The sequence below is a fragment of the Panicum virgatum genome, chromosome 3N (assembly GCF_016808335.1).
Source record: "Panicum virgatum strain AP13 chromosome 3N, P.virgatum_v5, whole genome shotgun sequence".
Taxonomy (NCBI): domain Eukaryota; kingdom Viridiplantae; phylum Streptophyta; class Magnoliopsida; order Poales; family Poaceae; genus Panicum; species Panicum virgatum.
Genome location: NC_053147.1, coordinates 33,182,964 through 33,199,366, shown reverse-complemented (window position 1 = coordinate 33,199,366; position 16,403 = coordinate 33,182,964). Strand labels below are relative to the sequence as shown.

General features: G+C 50.6%; 2 protein-coding genes across 3 annotated transcripts; one reads left to right on the top strand and one right to left on the bottom strand.

Annotated features, from left to right (window-relative positions):
* Nucleotides 1-8,909: 8,909 nt before the first annotated feature.
* On the top strand, nucleotides 8,910-12,230 carry LOC120665755. 2 transcript variants are annotated; one of them, XR_005671320.1, is made up of 9 exons: nucleotides 8,910-9,277; nucleotides 9,361-9,491; nucleotides 10,180-10,257; nucleotides 10,363-10,407; nucleotides 10,621-10,665; nucleotides 10,772-10,823; nucleotides 11,307-11,403; nucleotides 11,596-11,732; nucleotides 11,820-11,961. XR_005671320.1 is itself a non-coding variant. In XM_039945420.1 (8 exons), exons 1-8 carry the CDS (start codon nucleotides 8,965-8,967, stop codon nucleotides 11,983-11,985), a joined length of 927 nt encoding a protein of 308 aa, XP_039801354.1. In that variant the 5' UTR covers nucleotides 8,916-8,964; the 3' UTR covers nucleotides 11,986-12,230. The 2 variants fall into 2 exon arrangements, 1 of the variants encoding a protein (XP_039801354.1); XM_039945420.1 differs by lacking the exon at nucleotides 11,596-11,732 and having other exon boundaries at nucleotides 8,916-9,277; nucleotides 11,820-12,230.
* A 14-nt stretch (nucleotides 12,231-12,244) lies between these two features.
* On the bottom strand, nucleotides 12,245-15,720 carry LOC120665754 (probable protein phosphatase 2C 48). The gene is made up of 4 exons (XM_039945418.1): nucleotides 14,928-15,720; nucleotides 13,122-13,539; nucleotides 12,801-13,024; nucleotides 12,245-12,712 (listed from the first exon to the last, which is right to left on the bottom strand). The coding sequence occupies exons 1-4, from the start codon at nucleotides 15,150-15,152 to the stop codon at nucleotides 12,533-12,535; spliced, it is 1,047 nt and encodes a 348-aa protein (XP_039801352.1). The 5' UTR covers nucleotides 15,153-15,720; the 3' UTR covers nucleotides 12,245-12,532.
* Between the last annotated feature and the right edge of the window lie 683 nt (nucleotides 15,721-16,403).

Here is a 16,403-nt window from a genome sequence, read left to right as displayed (position 1 = left end):
ACACGAAGACCCATCCCCTCGTCGTCGATCGCATTGCATCTCTTGGCGATGTGCCGAAAGCCGCAAGTCATGTCCGAGCCGAAGATGAGGCTCTTCTCGCTCTGCTGCGGAAACTATCGAAGACCTTCAGCACACGCGACATCATCGAAGAGTTCGTCGCGTGCGGCTGTTTTCCCGTCAGGGTCGGCTGGGACATCTCCAGCTGGTTGGCCGAGGACCGCTAGATCGAAGGTATTCCGGTACCTGATTTCACGACTGTCTTCAGCCTTCGGATCGACCGTGAGTTTTCGTGCTTAAGCTCTTGTTATGGAGGTGTACGCTTCGTTCTTTTGCTTACACTTTGTGCCTCTTCGGCGATGCAGGGGTGGACCCTGTTGTTATCGAGAGCCGGGTCGACGAGATGGTCGGGTCGGTCTCGAGGGACGAGTACAAAGCCCTTGTCGGGCATCTTAGCAGGGCTCGATGGAACCGGGTGTTCCACATGTTGGGCCTCTCCGCTCCTTAGTGGGTGGCCGAGTTGAAGCTTGCTGAGGGCCAGGGCGGCCCGGAGAAGGCGAAGGCTCTGGAAAAGGCAAAATGAAAACGGGTGTCTTCGTCCGCAGAGCCGAAGAAGAGAGGCCAGCTCATCGACGCCATCTTGCATCAGTCTCCCCTGCAAAGCAAGGGGGACTCTGAAGATGATGGGAGCGAAGACAGCAACTGCGCGGCTGCCGAGGCGCCACCCTTCGCTGTTCCTAAAGAGGCGCCACCCTTGAGGGCAGTCCCTCCGAACCTGGACCTTGAGTTCAGCACCGCTCCGGAGAGCGAAGATGAGGAAGGTGACGAGGAGGTGAACATCGTCATCGACTCCCCCCGTCGCTCATCTGCGCCGCCCCAAGTCTTTGCCTCCGGCAAGGATGCCGAGAAGTTGCCTGAGCAGAACACTGCGTCCAGCTCTGGGACGAAAGAGAGTGTTGGCGAAGAGTCAAGCAGCACATCGGACAACAGCAGCTTCTTCGTCCGCAATGCTGACCCCCGAAGCTGTTGCCACGGAGCTTGGAGCGAAGCCCACGGCCGTGCGTCTTGGCAGCAAGATCATCAAGTCTATTCGTTTTGAGAGCCGGGACAGTGAGCGTGAACTACTAGCGGAGGCGGGTGGCTCGTTTTGCTTCCCTCTAATGGAAAAAGACTTGATGGCGAGTGGACTGACGAACATGCTGGAGAGTGCGCAAGATTTATCGCTGAAGGCCTTCGTGCCTGCGCGTTGTGCCGCTCGACAGTTGGCGGCCGAAGAGAGCTCAAGGGCTGCCGTCGCAGATCTGGAGGCGAAGGTGGCTGCTCTGGAGAAAGAAAAAGAAGCACTGCAACGGCACCTCGACAAATCTTCCGAAGAAAAGGCGACCCTCACCACGGAGCTGCTAGCGGCAGCTGACCGGGCAGTGAAGGTGGAGGATTCAGCGAAGGCTGCGAAGTTGCTCGCCGACGACGCTGAAAAACGGCGGGCACTTATGCACAAATGTTTCCATTACTTCAAGGAGTCGGTGAGGGCTGGGGCGACCAAGCTTCAGAAAGAGCTTCCGGACATCCTAAAGAAGTACGGGCTTGATGCTCCTGATGTATCTTCGGGGGACACCGTCGGGGTGGACGACTTCTTCAAGTGGCTCCGAGCATGTATTGCTATGCTGGACGCTGGGGTTCAGTTCAACGAGGATATAAGCGTTGTTGTCGCCGTTCGCACGCTAAGTGCTGCAGTGTACAGCTTGTTCCCTTCTGAAGCTGTCAGCGCCAGCACTGTGACGAAAGCCCAGCTCCGTTGCCTCCGCTACGAAGGCTTTCCCTAGCCCAGAGAAGATGCAGTTCGCCCGGAGGCGCTGACCGCTCTTTCGAAGAACATTGCCAAAAATTTCATGGACCACTTCTTCAAGGGCGAAGGCCGTGCGATCGTCCGTCGCGAAGTTGAATGAATGAAGGCCCAGGTAATTTCGTCTTATTTTTTATGCGCCTTTTCTTCGCCCTGAAATGCATCTTAACATATGTGAGAATTTGTGTTATTTAGCTTCAATCCAAAGCCGACACTGTTGCGGAGCCCATCCTTGCCGAAGCTTCAACTGCTGATGCTGAAGGTGGTGGCGACCACGCCGGCGGAGGAGCTACGCCGCCTTCTGGCGATGATGGCGGCGAGGGAGCGGGCGGCGAGGGAGGAAATGCCGGCGGCGGTCGTGGGGCCACCGACCGAGCCCCGGCGGCCGAAGACCAAACCACGGGGGGCTCTTCTCATCCTGCAACTGGCAAGGTGTGAGGGCTGTGGTCGAGTGATAGTCCACTTTTGTGTTGTAGTTATGATTTTTTGGAAACTAACACCTTCGGTGCCTGCGCAAAACCCTGCGTTGGCCCCTGCGCATGTGACCGAAGGCGTGCTGCCTCGCCAGCTGAAGCGAGGGAATTTCTATGTCGCTAGTGCGTCCTGGGCGAAGTTCCATATTTGTTACCCTTCGGTTTCATTTGAAGAATTTTGGGCAGATAGGGTGCGCGTTTACGAGCTCCGGAACGCCGATACGAAGCGTTTTTTTTGCCAAATTTCAACGCGATCCAGAAAAACACGCGAAGATCCTTACTGACCGCGCGCTTCGTCGCGAAATAAAATGGATTCTCGATACCGATAGGCCGTATAGCGCTCCCGCCGGTCTCCGTGAACCGAAACCGGAGCCGGTGGATGAAGAGCCCTTGTCGCCACATGAATTCATGTATCGTCGCAAAAGGCATCTTCGACAAGATTTCTAGTTAATTTGTGTTGCCCTCGATTTCAGGCGACGACTTCGAGGTGTTTCTTCGACGGATAGCCAAAGAAATAATGGATGTTGCGGTCCGCGAAGTTATATCTGAGGTGGACTGCATGGTCTTCGAGGAAGAAAACTCGGATGTAACAATGTAACTTATTGGTCTTCTCGCTTTTTCGCGAGGTGTCTTATTGTAACAATGTAACAGACGTAATTGAAGTTTCTTGTTTGTAATGGATGTATGCCGGTTTCCCGTTTGTCCTTCGGCTGTGCATGGATGTACTATTGCGAAGCGCCACCCCCCCTTTGCGCGGGCGAGGTCGCAAATGCGTTTTGGTTCATTCATCGTCACCGGCGTCGTGCGTGTATCTGTTTTGCGAAGCGCCACCCCCTTCGCTCGACTGGCGGGGAGGATGACTGTGAGGGGGGTTTTAGCCCCTCCGGCCTCTTGTTTTAACTATGCACGCCTTGCCTGCGGCGTTGCTCGTAACGACTTTCACAGTGTTCTTCGGCTCTTTAGCCGTAGAGGTCGTGCCGTGCCTTCGGCTTTCGTGCGACAGGACTTTCCGCCTTAGGCCTTCGCACGTAAGGACTTTGTTAGGGTACCTTCGGCTCTTTAGCCGGAGAGGTCGCGTCCAGCTTTTGGCTTTCGCGCGACAGGACTTTCCTCCTTAGGCTTTCGCTCGTAAGGACTTTGTTAGGGTACCTTCGGCTCTTTAGCCGGAGAGGTCGCGCCTAGCCTTCGGCTTTCGCACGACAGGACTTTCCACCCTTCGCTTTCATGCAACGGGATTTTTGTTAATTTCTTTGGAAGTGAAGCTAAGAGGAGCGAAGCCCCTGATCGGGATTGCGCCTCGTGCTTACTTCTTTGAAGTGTTATGGCTTGTACTTCGCACTGATGACTCCCCTCTTCTCTTTGACGAAGAGGGATAGACGCTTCGGCGCCTTTGCAGCGTGTCTGTTCCTTTGAGACTCTTTTGTGGGGCCCTTGTTTATATTTCACAAGGGGTTACATAGGGTTCCGCCTCGTTAAAAACCTCACACCTTCGGCGCCCGAGTGGACACTCGAAAGCTTCCCCTGTGAGGAAAAGAGTACAGGCCCTTCGGTACATTGTGCCGATTTACACATGAGAAAAAGGAAAGATGCAAAAAGAAAAAATTTGCCCTACAAGCCCCTTCGGTTATTTCCCTCCGGTGGCTTTTACACACTTCCTACACGTAGTACTTCTGTAGCATGTCCTTGTTCCATGAATAAGGGTCTTCGGTGCCTTCTAGCGTGCGGAGCCTGCAGGCCTCTGGCCTTGCCACTTGCTGTGCATCTTGCCCTTTTGCTTGGCCTTCGGTGTTCTTCGAAGCACCAAGCCCCCCTCTTTGATGTCTCTGGGCTTCACTTTCTTATTCTTCCACTTTCGCGTTTCTTCTTGATATTTTCTGAAGTTGATTGCTGCTTGAATCTTGCCAGCTTCGATTGTGTCGATTGAGGGCTTGATGTCTTCTTCGGCGTTTTCTACCCCTTTGGCTGTTCTCTAGGATTTGAGTTTGATTTCCTCGGGTGTTACGGCTTCTTTGCCGTATAGTAGCTTGAACGGGGTGAACTTCGTGGTCCTGGACTCTGTTGTGTTATGAGACCATATGATCCTCGGCAGCTCATCCACCCATTTCCCCTTCGGCAGCTCAGTGATGTTTTTCTTGATGCCTACGAAGATGATGCCGTTGGCCCTTTCCACCGCGCTGTTGGACTGTGGGTGGTAGACCGACGTGAAGCATAAGTTGGTGCCAAGTTGAGTGGTGAACTCCCAGAAAGTTGTGCAGTCAAACTGCTTGCCATTGTCTACTGTAACCTCCTTCGGGACCCCGAAGCGACAGACGATGTTCTGCCAAAAGAATTTTTGTAGGGCTCCTGTTGTGATGTCCCTGAGTGCTTTGGCCTCGATCCATTTGGAGAAGTACTCTACCGCCACAGCAGCGTACTTGTAGTTTCCTGAAGCTGTAGGCAATGGTCCAACAATATCAATGCCCCACCGTGCGAGGGGCCATACCGGAGGAAGTAGCTGCACCTCGTCGGTTGGGAATTTGCTGTATGGGGCATGCCTCTGGCAATTTGGACATGTGCGAACCACATCGTGAGCGTCCGCCACCGCCGAGGGCCAATAAAATCCTTCACGGAAAGCTTTGCCGACCAGGGCCCTCGTTGCGATGTGCGAAGATCCCTGCATGTATCTCTTCAAGCAGCTGTTTGCCTTCTTCACGTGAGATGCACTTTAGGAGTGGTGCGCAGACTCCCCCTCGGTATAACTCTTCGCCTATGATTCTGTAATTCCTGGCCTGAAGTGCCATTCTCTTTTCTTCCTTCTCATCCTCCGGGACGAAGTGTCCGCGAAGGTAGGCCATTATGGCGGCCCTCCAGTCTTCGCTGGTTATGGCATTGACAAATTTGGCTAGTTCTTCGGCACAATTGACGAAGGCCTGCTTCAAAGATTCAAAGAACACATCTGGCAGTAATGGATCGAACTGTGCTGCTGCCTTCGCCAGTTGATCGGCTTGCTTATTCTTCGTTCTGGAGAAACTACGGATACTAAACCCGAGGAAGTATTTCTCCATGCTTCGCACTGCTACCAGGTACTTCGCCAATTCTGGCTTGAGAGCCCTGTTTGACTTGTTTATTTGGCATGTGATCAACTCTGAATCAGACCTGATCGTTAATCTTCGCACGCCCAGCTCTCTTGCTTTGCGAAGACCCAAGAGAAGGCTTTCGTACTCTGCGACATTGTTTGTGCACCCATTGAAATCAAGTCTTACTGCGTACTTCAGTTGTGTACCCGAGCGTGCTGTCAATACAGCCGAAGCTCCTGCTCCATCTATCTGGTAAGCCCCATCGCACTCAAGTTGCCATATTGCTTCTATCTTCGGCTTTTCTTGCAAAGGTGTGGCTGGAGTCCAATCTGCGATGAAATCTGCCAAGACCTGTGACTTGATTGCTGATATGGAGACGAAGTCAATAGTGTGCTCGGCTAACTGCGTAGCCCATTTTCCTATCCTGTCGGAGGCTTCTCTGTTTTCAAACATGTCCCGGAGTGGGAAAGAGGTTGGAACCTTGATTTTGTGCTCTGGAAGTAGTAACGAAGTTTGCGAGCTGCCATGACTACCGCGTATGCCATTTTCTCCATCTCTGAGTACATCAATTTCGATCCGTTCAAGGCTTCAGAGACGAAGTATATGGCGCCTGGGTTAATGCCCCTTCGACCATGCGCTCTTCGACGAGAGCGGCACTGACGGCTGCGCCTGATGTGGAGATATATAACAATAACTCCGCCTTCTCCGAAGGGCTGGACATGACTGCCAATTTCTCAATGTACTGCTTGAGGTATTCGAAGGCCTTCGCCTGCTCTTCGCCCCATTCTAAGTTGCCTGAGCCTTTCAGCGCCTTGAAAAATGGAAGGAACTTCTCTGCAGATTTTGATATGAATCGGTTAAATGAAGCCAACCTGCCTATTAACTTTTGCAGCCCCCTTCTTGTAGTTGGCGGCTTCATCCGCCTGATGGCTTCTATCTTCTCCGTATTTGCCTCAATTCCCCTTTCGGTTATCATGCATCCCAATTATTTGCCTCTTCGGACTCTGAAGACGCATTTCTCCGGGTTCAGCTTCAAACCATGACGGCGAAGGTTCGCAAATGTTTCGCGAAGGTCTTGGATATGATCCTCCTTCCTCTTGCTTCGGACAGCGACATCGTCGACATATACGGAGATGTTCCTCCCCAGTTGATCTCCCAGTACCTTCTTGATCATTCTGTTAAAAGTGTATCTGGCATTGCGGAGGCCCTCCGGCATTCTCACGTAGCAATATGTCCCAAGAGGGTGGTGAAACTGGTCTTCTCTACGTCTGCCTTGTTCATGAATATCTGGTGATAACCTAAGAAACAATCCAACATACTGAGCATCTCCGAGCAAGTTGCTGCATCGACCAGGGTGTCAATTCTTCGGTACCATGACAACATTTGCTAGCCACTCCGGGTACTGGACCTCGCGGATGACGCCTGCGTCCAGCAATTTTTGTACCTCGTTCTGAGCCGCTTTCTGCCTTTCTTTGGACATTGTCCTTTGACCCTGCTTTACTGGTTTTGCCTTCGGGTTCACCCTGAGCTCATGCTCGATGACCTCTCGACTGACCCCTCACAGATCCGAAGAGGACCAAGCAAACACATCTTGATTGTTGCAGAGAAACTATATAAGCCTGGCCTCTTCTGCCTCTTCAAGCCCTTTTCCGATGATCACCATTCGGTCGGGCACATCTTCGCACAATGGCACCTTCTTCGTGTGTTCCGCCGGGGATACCCCCTAACTTCTCTGGCTCTTCGCTGTTTGCAACCTCATTGTCCTCATTTGGTGTTTCAATGACATGGACATTCTTATTTGCGGTTGATGCGTTGTCTTCGCACCTTCTTGCTTCTTCCTGGTTGCCGAAGACTGTGACAATTCCTCCGGCCGTAGGCAGCTTATGCATAGGTACGACTGATGGATTACTGCTGCGAATTTGACCAAGGTGTTGCGGCCGAAGATGGCGTTGTAGGGGTAGTTAATGTCGACCACATCGAAGGTTATTGCTTCGGTTCTCTGCGCTGCACCTTCGCCGAACGTGATATTGAGCTCTATCTTTCCAAGAGCTTCGATTCTCTTGCCTCCGAAACCAATGAGCGGATACTGTGACTTCTTCAGTGCTGTTTCTGTGAACCCCATTTTGACGAAGCACTGTCACACGAGGAAATCTGCATAGCTCCCATTGTCCACCAAGATTCTCCCTACATCATTCCTTGCGAAGTGCACTGAATTCTTGCCGATGTTTGCCCTTATGACGAGGGGGTCATTATGTGGGTAGTGCTGCAGCCGAAGGTCTGCCTGCGTGAAAGATATTGGGACATGCGACCAAGTTGTTCGGAAGCATCTGCCCTCGCTGACGTGGGAGACGGTTCTGAAGTATTCTTTGCGTTGCTTTTTTGTCTCGCCAAACTGTTGGTGGAGAGTGTCTCCGGAACGGACGGACACTACAACAGTAATGAACAAGCACACAATTCAAGTAGTGAATATTCTCTATATATTCAATGTCCCCCATCAATGAACATTACAGGGGGTATTTATAGGTGGCGTTACACCTCCCATGTACAATTACTCTTCTACACCCTTACAACGGTCATATTCCTGGAATATTCCTAGACGTACACGTAATTTCCCTAATACAAGTTGAGTGCGCCACAGCTCAGACGGGCCCACAACTCCAGATAGTCCTCTTCGGCCTTCTCGACGAGGACCACATGGCCTGTCGCTTACTCCTCGCCGATTCTCGCATCGTCCGGTCTTCGCTCGTCTTCGGCTTCCGACCCGAAGACGAGCGAGGGCTACGTGGCTCGTTGCCTACTCCGCCGTGACGCTCCCGTCAACCGGCCCTCGCGAGTCTTCGGGTTACGACCCGAAGACCAGCGAGAATGGATGTCCTCTACGTTCGCTCTGGGCGTTGGCTTCGTACGCCGTCTGGTCTTCGCGATCCTTCGGCGTCCGATCCGAAGGTGGTGTCCCCAACAGTTACCGTATACGTCTCGCCATAGACGGGCATATCGCTTACCATTGAAAAGAATAGTGTCGGTTATATCCCAAAATAAATCTAAAAAAAGTACGACCACCGGTTGTGCTGAGCCGAGAACTCGAACCCGAACCGAACCCGAATGGTTTCAGTATTAGAAACATTACCATAAAATTACACAAATATGCACCACACAAATACTTCATTCTTTATATGAAGAGTGCAATTCTAAGTTTTTTCTTGACAGCTTAGTGGTGGCGTGAAAAGACTTTGATATCCTTATTTGTTTGACACATATGGTTAGTTTTGGTATGCAATTCAAATCTAACCACTTAATTAAATAGGTAATTGAGATCCAATTTCTAAAATTGCACTCCTTGTGTGAGTTTTTTAAAATCAGGATTGTACTTTTCGGAGGAACTAAGTGTCAATACACACCAGTTGAGACAGCTAGGGTATACTACAGACAGTTCCAGCATAATCTTCTCTTCAAGGGAACGATTTGTTCGGCTAGAATCACTTTAACCAAATAATCAATTCGGAGCGTTTTTATTTTGACACGCTTGCTGCTCGTTTTGGCGCTTGCGCGGTTGCGCCATCGGAAGAATCAGATCCTCGCCTCAACCGGCTCCATAATGCGCGCCCTCGCGCATCCTCGTCTGGGGCTACTCGCAGCCGTCCGATCATCATCCGACAGCCCACAACGCCCTGCCCCTGTCCTCCTCCGACCTCCTCTCCCCTTCCCCGCTGCCCGCCTCCGCCGCTTGCCGGACCTCTCGCCGCCGACCACCCGCCATCGCCGCCCCATGCCTCCCCCCACGGGGACGGTCGCATCCGGTGACGCCGGCGGCGGCTCCTTCCCCGAGCCCACCTGCCCCGCGGACTTCGCCGCCGTCGCCGCCCCCGGCGGCCGAATCTCCGTCGTCGGCTTCGGCTCCCTCCTCTCTGGTGAGCGGAGCGCCGCCCGCAGCCGCGGGTAGTGGGATTCCTTGATCCCTGAGCCTGGTAGGCCTGACTCTGATTGGTGGCAGAGCGGAGCGCGAGGAGCACGTTCCCGGACCTGGAGGGCTTCCGCGTGGCGGCGCTGAGGGGGTTCCGGCGGGTGTTCGCCCACGCTGCCCCTATCTTCTTCGAGCGCGGCATCGCCGTCGAGGCCACCAAGGTGCTCACCATAATTGACAGTAGTGTGCGACTGAACGCTGCAAGATGGATAGAACAATTTCGATTATACCATGATAGAACAATTTCGATTAGACCATAAATAGACGGCTTGGGATTTGGATATGTAACCCCCTAAACGCGGCATTTGTTCGCGAAGTGCGACAGTTGCAACTTTTGTACGTCTATGTGCTACGGTCCAACTCTTCTTGTCATGCGCAAATGCTACTTCCTGTTCAGGATTTTGGGTAATACCTGTTTATTGTAGGAATAGGAATAAAGTGAACAACCTGAATCTGCGTGTAATAATGGAAAATATAGACTAGTAGTTCTAAAGCTAGTTTGTTTTTCACACCTCTTTCTCCTATTCGAAGCAATTGCAAATTACAGTACTGGTGCAATGGCACATAAAAGAGTTGGGATTTCAAACAACATGTCTTGACTCATATATAGGGTTAGTTCTTGTTAAGGACCTTTTCTGTAACATAGGCATAGCGGCATAGCTGCCTTTGCCGTATATGACCTTGTTATGGATGAAGCTAAACTTAGATATTTTGTTGAGATCCAAATGCTTTGACTTTGTATTATGTTTGTGAATATACAGTCCAGTATGTACTCCGAGAAAGTTGCATTTTTGGTTTCTTTCGTTTCCGTAATGTTCTCTTTTCACTCTAGCATTGTGTGATTTGTAGGAATTCTCAAGCCTAAGCGTGGAGCCATGCGAGGGGGAACTGATAGTAGTCACTGTATTCGAAATCAAGGAGGAGGAGGTCTTGTAGTTTTCTATGAAACATATCATATCTGTTGAAGGGCAAACTAATGGACCATTCCTGAGCTCCTCTTTGGTGAAGACTGAAAATCCATAATATTTGCAGGTGCCAGCATTTATCGAGAGGGAACATGAATTTAGATTTCTTGCGGTGGGTGACCAATCGATTCGTTTCATGATTGCAGATGTAACCTATTTTGCTTAATGAATAAATCTTGCACCATTCTATAAGATGTTCTGTTGCTTAATTTGGAGTCTGAAATGCTTGTAGTATCAGTTTTCATTGTTCAGTCCTGAACCATAATCTGGACTGCTTTTTGGCAATTGTTTGTTGGCACTTATGTTTGTGTTTTAATGTGCTCAGGTTGTTCCTGAAGGATTGGACGGAGTGCCGTTTACAAATCAAGCAGTATGTAGTCTGCATCTGAAACCATACCTATAGTTTTCTTTTTGCTTTTTGTTGTTGCTTCCTGCAATCAGAGCTATTCTTTGTCTTGGTGGAATTTGTCGGTCAGGTTGTCTGTGCACGCTACAGCGATGAAGAATATTTCAAAGAGAGATGCCAAGGTAGAATTTATGTCTTCGTACGATTTCAACTTTTTTCAACTGGTTCTGTAATTATTGTCAATGTCTATGTGCTTTCAGCCTCTCTCTCACTTCGGTTGTTGATCAGATTTTGTAGTAGTAGTTATTCAAGCTTTGAAGGAAACGATAATCTGTTTTTCAGTTCATCCAATTCCTTTTATCTATATTCCATTTGTTTTTAATATATGTCATTTAAAAGAACTAATTAGCTTGTCCTAAACATCATATTAAGCTAGACATGTTTGAATCCTGTTCAAATAAGTTTATGATAACTAACAAAAGCTTTACGCTGAACATTATTCTCACATTTTTTTGACAAATAAAAAAATGTTTACATTTAAGTTGTTTTCAGGGTAATGTAGTTTTAATTGCTTACTTCCGGCGAATTGCTTCATGTGAGAAGACCGTACCAAATCATATCTGAGGTCAATTACGTATTGAAACTTTGAACCATCCGTTCTGCAGGGAGCAAGGAAATATATAACCAGCGCTACGGACGGGTCAACATCGACAAAATCTGGAGAGATGATATTTTACCATGTCGCTTGTATCTTAGACATTGGTGAGTATTTCCTGTTGAAAGATATAGTGTTAAATGCTCTGTGGAGTTGTTTCTTTCATCTCTTGCACAAATTCGTAACTAACATCGCACAAAGTATGCATGCTACCAATAATTTAGGGTACATTCTATCTGTTATACCTTGTATAGCACATCCGTGAGACTGACATCTCAAAGCAAGTTGCATCTCTGAAGGAAAAATGGTATCATTGCTTTCTGACATCTGAAAGCAAGCTACATTTCTGAAGCAAAGGGAAATCATTGCTTTCAACACTGTAGTTATCCAAGAGAACATATTTTTGGTTCATAACGACAATTCATTACTGTATGAGGTGTGGTATAGAGAAGCATGGTTTTACTGATATTTTTATTAGCAATACAATGTTATCTACATTCTTATGATTTCAATTGCTTTTCAGTGTTCTTGCTGCAAAAAATCTCGGTGAACCAGCATACAGCAACTTCTTGGACCACACCTATCTTGGCGACAGGAAAACTACGATAAGGGAATACTTGGACACTATTGGAGCTGGCATCATGGAAGAGGAGCCTCCTGAATCGCTAAAAAGCCGCTACGGTGGCTGATTCGACGGCGACTTTCATAGCTACCACCGGTGGAACTTCCATGCGCTTGCATTGTATCAGATCAAATAGTTGGTGAATTGGTGTGTTCCAGGATGTGTGAAATAATGCGTGGTGCTCAATTCCACAAGATCTAATATTCCGATGTTTTGGGCGGATGGTGCCAAATATGTGATTTGCGACCAATTTGTGACTGATGTACACCTATAATTGCGACTATTTGCCATCATAACAGAAATTTCGGAGCCGTACACTGGAAATGAGGACAAAATGCATCTTTTCTCTCCTTTTTCTGGTGGCTGGTGTTCGTTCTCGTACATTTTGACAAGCCCGGTGTGAAAGCCAGGATTTTTTTTTGTTTGGTCATCCACCAGCTGCAGTGTCGCGATCATGCGACAAGCTGCACGTTCTGAATCGTGGACGGCGACAATTGCACTCCCAACCACGAACGCGACGGGCACGACGATCGTAGTCTTGACTCTTGAGATGTGCATCTCGTTGTCTCCTTGACGTCGATTGAGGCAGGTTCACGTGTCGTGTGCGCTCGCCCCTACGACGGCGGCGAGTGGAAGAAGAGGCAGATCGCCGAGCAGTCGTCGACGGCGATGCCCCGCCGCCGGCGCCTCCACGCGCGGACGGCGCACTCCACCAACCGCTTGGCCGCCTTCCCCCTGTCCGGCGTCCCCGCCACGATCTGCACCGCCTCCTCGTTCGAGAGCACATCCCAGACCTGCCGGCCGGAAAAAGTTCACGTTTGTCACCGCCAGTCACGAGGCGAGCACCACCGTGCTGAAAATGAAAAGGGCGCGTCTTGTTACCCCGTCGGTGGCGAGGATGACGAAGTGGTCCCTGCTGCTGATCTTCCTCTGCGTCACCTCCGGCGCCGAGATGACGCCGTAGTCCTTGACGGAGTAGTCTCCGAACGCGCGCGACATGGCGAGCCCCGGCGAGTCCCGGCTGGGCTGCCAGACACGGTACACGCCGGGCTCGTCGGCGAGGCAGTACACTTGGCCGTTGCACCGCCGGATGCGCTCCTTCTCCTCTGCACATCGCGTTCCAGAACGCGGCGTCAGCAACGGCCGCCGCCGCAATCCCACAAGGATGGCCAACCAGAGAGACAGTAGTAGTTAGCGACTTACGAGGCAGGTTGGGCTTGAAGTCGACGGTGAGCTGGACGGCGGCGAGGGCGCCGTCGTCGGACCTGGTGCCCAGGACGGCCCGGGAGTCGCCGACGTTGGCGATGACCATGAGGCCGCCCTGCTTGACGATGGACAGCGCGGTGGAGCCGCTGTAGACGGCGTCGAGGCGGCGGCTGCGGCGGAGCTCGTCGTCGACGGCGGCGCAGGCGGCCACGTAGGACTGCTTCGAGAGGTCGAACCGGCAGTCGCTGAGCTTCTTCTCGCCGTCGATGAGCGACGCCAGCGTGAGGGCCTCCTGCCAGTGGCACAGCAGCGACGGCGGCAGCGAGTCGCGCACGGCCTTGGCGACGTAGTGGCCCCACGGGCCGTGCCCGTCGAAGATGCCGCAGAAGATGGTGTCCTCCTGGCACCCGAACCCCTGAAACGCACACGATAGAGAAGCCATGAGCTCAAATTTTGTTCAGAACACAAGAATCTCGCATAAAGTTTCATTTTTTTTCATAAAAAGTTGTGTTCTTCAAATTTTTCTCCAATTCCAAACATTTGCATGACTGGGCAAGCAGAAGAGGTAAAAAAATTGAACCCAAATTGTTGCAAGTTTTTCTTTAATTACATGGTGTTTGCCAGCTGCTGGTGTTAAAGTTTGATGATTCTTGTATGGTGGGTATTGTTCTGCCGGTTTGGCATTATATGTGTGGTTCAGCTTTAAGTGGATTCTTAATCTTAGGGTGTACAATCATTACATGATAACTGACAATTTAAGATTCCAGTGTGACATCACACACAACCAACTGATGAACTGAACAACCCAGCCATAAATATAAGGGCTACCTAGAAGCAGTAGGTCATGGCTGTCCTCACTCTATTGGATGGCTTGGGTTGAAAAATTAATAAAAAGCCAAATTAGTTCAAGAATACCATCTTGAAAAAAAAGAGAGCAATTATACAATTCAAGACCCTAGCCATGATAACAAGGATGATGTAGTCCACGAAGAACTCTCAAGAATACGTGTGTGGTAATCTACTACGTGATGTGGCTAACTTTCCATCTTAGGCTGCGAGCTTAACAACCCAAAGCTGAAACTTTGGGTTCAGATACCAAGAGCTGAAAAGTGCCATCATCAGAAACAAACACCTTGCTCCTTGAGCTGATGAGGACACGTATGATCCCTTTCTCTTGTCAGAGACAGAGAAAGCCCTAGAAAGCCAAAAGGAAACACCAGACTCGTGCTCCAATACCTATGCCTCCATGAATATTTTGACCCTATCACTAGAACACGCTGTGGCCAATATATACCATACAGTTCATTTAGTCGTTCATCACTGAAATTAAGAAAAAAAATACTTCCGGATTGTTTTTTCTTTTTTTTGAGAGCACAAAATGAACTGAAACACCTCTCTGAGGCTCGAAAATGTGATGAAAAAAATAAATTATTGGTTAGGTGAGCAACGGAAAGACAAGTCAAGCAAGGTTCAGTTCAGTACACAGGCACATCAAAAGGCTCTTTGCTTTCTTCCATAGAACGCATGAGGCGAGCCCCAACGAGATTTTTCCAGATTTTGTGTAAAAATCCACAAAAATCCGTTTAATTTATAGGAAATTTGTGCTTTTCAAACTAGGCGTTTTGTGCTATCACGCGCAATCGCAACTTTATGCCACCAATGATTTTGATTAAAAAAATAAGAGCGAAATTAAGCAAGCCTGGAGCATGGAGCAGAGCAGCAGGAGTTGCAGAGAGAGAGAGAGAGAGAGAGAGAGAGAGAGAGAGAGAGAGAGAGAGAGAGAGGGAGAGCTGAGTAGCTGACCTCCCAGACGATGGAGCAGTCCTGATTGGTGCCCTTCTCGCCGCGCCGCGAGCACACGGCGGCGAACGTCTCCGAGCCCTCGCCCCACACCGTGCCCGACGTCCTTAGCACCGCCGGCGCGGCGGCCTTCCCGTCGCCGGCGCCGGCGCCGCCGTCCCCTCTCCTGTCCCACCCCACCGACAGCGACCGGGCCAGGCCCTGCAGCAGCGACGAGATCTGCCGCATTTCTCCGGGACCAGTTCTCCGCCGCAGCTGCAGAGAGCTTCTGCCACCAGCTCTCTCTGTCTTGTTCTGACGGCGATTGGTCGAGGCGCGAGTTCAGCTGGTGCCGAGCACGGACGGAGACGATGACTGGTCAGTCAAGCGGATGGCACGGCGGCGCTCATGGAAAGGAACAGAGCACCAACCATGGCCATGCCCGCCCTCGCCCCGGAATTTTACGCCGCCGTCGTTTCTCCTCGATCTTTCTCCTCCCTTTGGGACCAAGCAAGGAGGTTCGATTGGATTGGCAAAGGTATAGAATCAAACGGAAGCGAAAAGGACACGCTTCTGAGCTCTCACGCGCAAGAACCAAGCGCAGGGCGATCGAGCAGAGCAAGCAGGTTCCTGAACGGCAAGGGGGAGACGGGGGAGAGAGAGAAAGAAAGGAGAGCAGGGGGATTCGACGGGAACCAAGGAAGGAGGGAGAGGGCTGCGTGACTTGTGGTGTGAAGTGGGGTGAATGCTTGGACGGAGCTTTTAAAGGGCGAGGAGGAAGAAGAAGAGGTGGGAGGGAGAGCCTTGAGTGCAGGGCAAGCCGGGCGAGTCAGCGAGCCGGGCCGTCGCTTGCACAGCAACATTCCTTCCTTGGCTCGGGGCAAGGACGCGGGTTCGCGTGGCTGCTCTTCTTAATGACGGATAAGCCCTCGGGGGCTCTGCCTCTGCGTGCGATCCTTCCCTCTCCTTTTTGGTGATGTGGATAAGTCCTGCGTGTTAGGGGTACTCCTGTTATGAAATGTGTGTTTTTTTTTCTTTTTTGCTGTAGGGCCTGTGACAACCCATGGGATGGGGGATGGCGAGGAGGCCGATAAAATTGGTCTCCAAGTTATGTCTCCACTGTGAAGGAAGACAAGATGTTGATAGTCAAATTTGGCATGTGTTGAGGCCGACCGGTTAGTCCCGGCCGGTCGGGTCTGTACAGTCCAAGTAGAATTAGATTTTTTTTAAAGAGTCCTTATGTAATCTTACTCGTGAAGGGGTATGTCTTCCCCGGCCTATAAATATAAAGGCTAAGACCGATTGAGGTTATTCCCAATCGAATCAATACAAAAAATCGCATTACTTTTATCTCTCAAACCCTACCCTTTTCCAACCCTAGATTGCTTTCTTCCTTCGTCCCGGCAGCGTTTGAAGACGTTTTGAGTGGCCTGCCGACCTCAGAGCAACCCTACGATCACGAGCTCCGACGGGGTCCCTCCCGAGCTCGCTGTTCTAGGT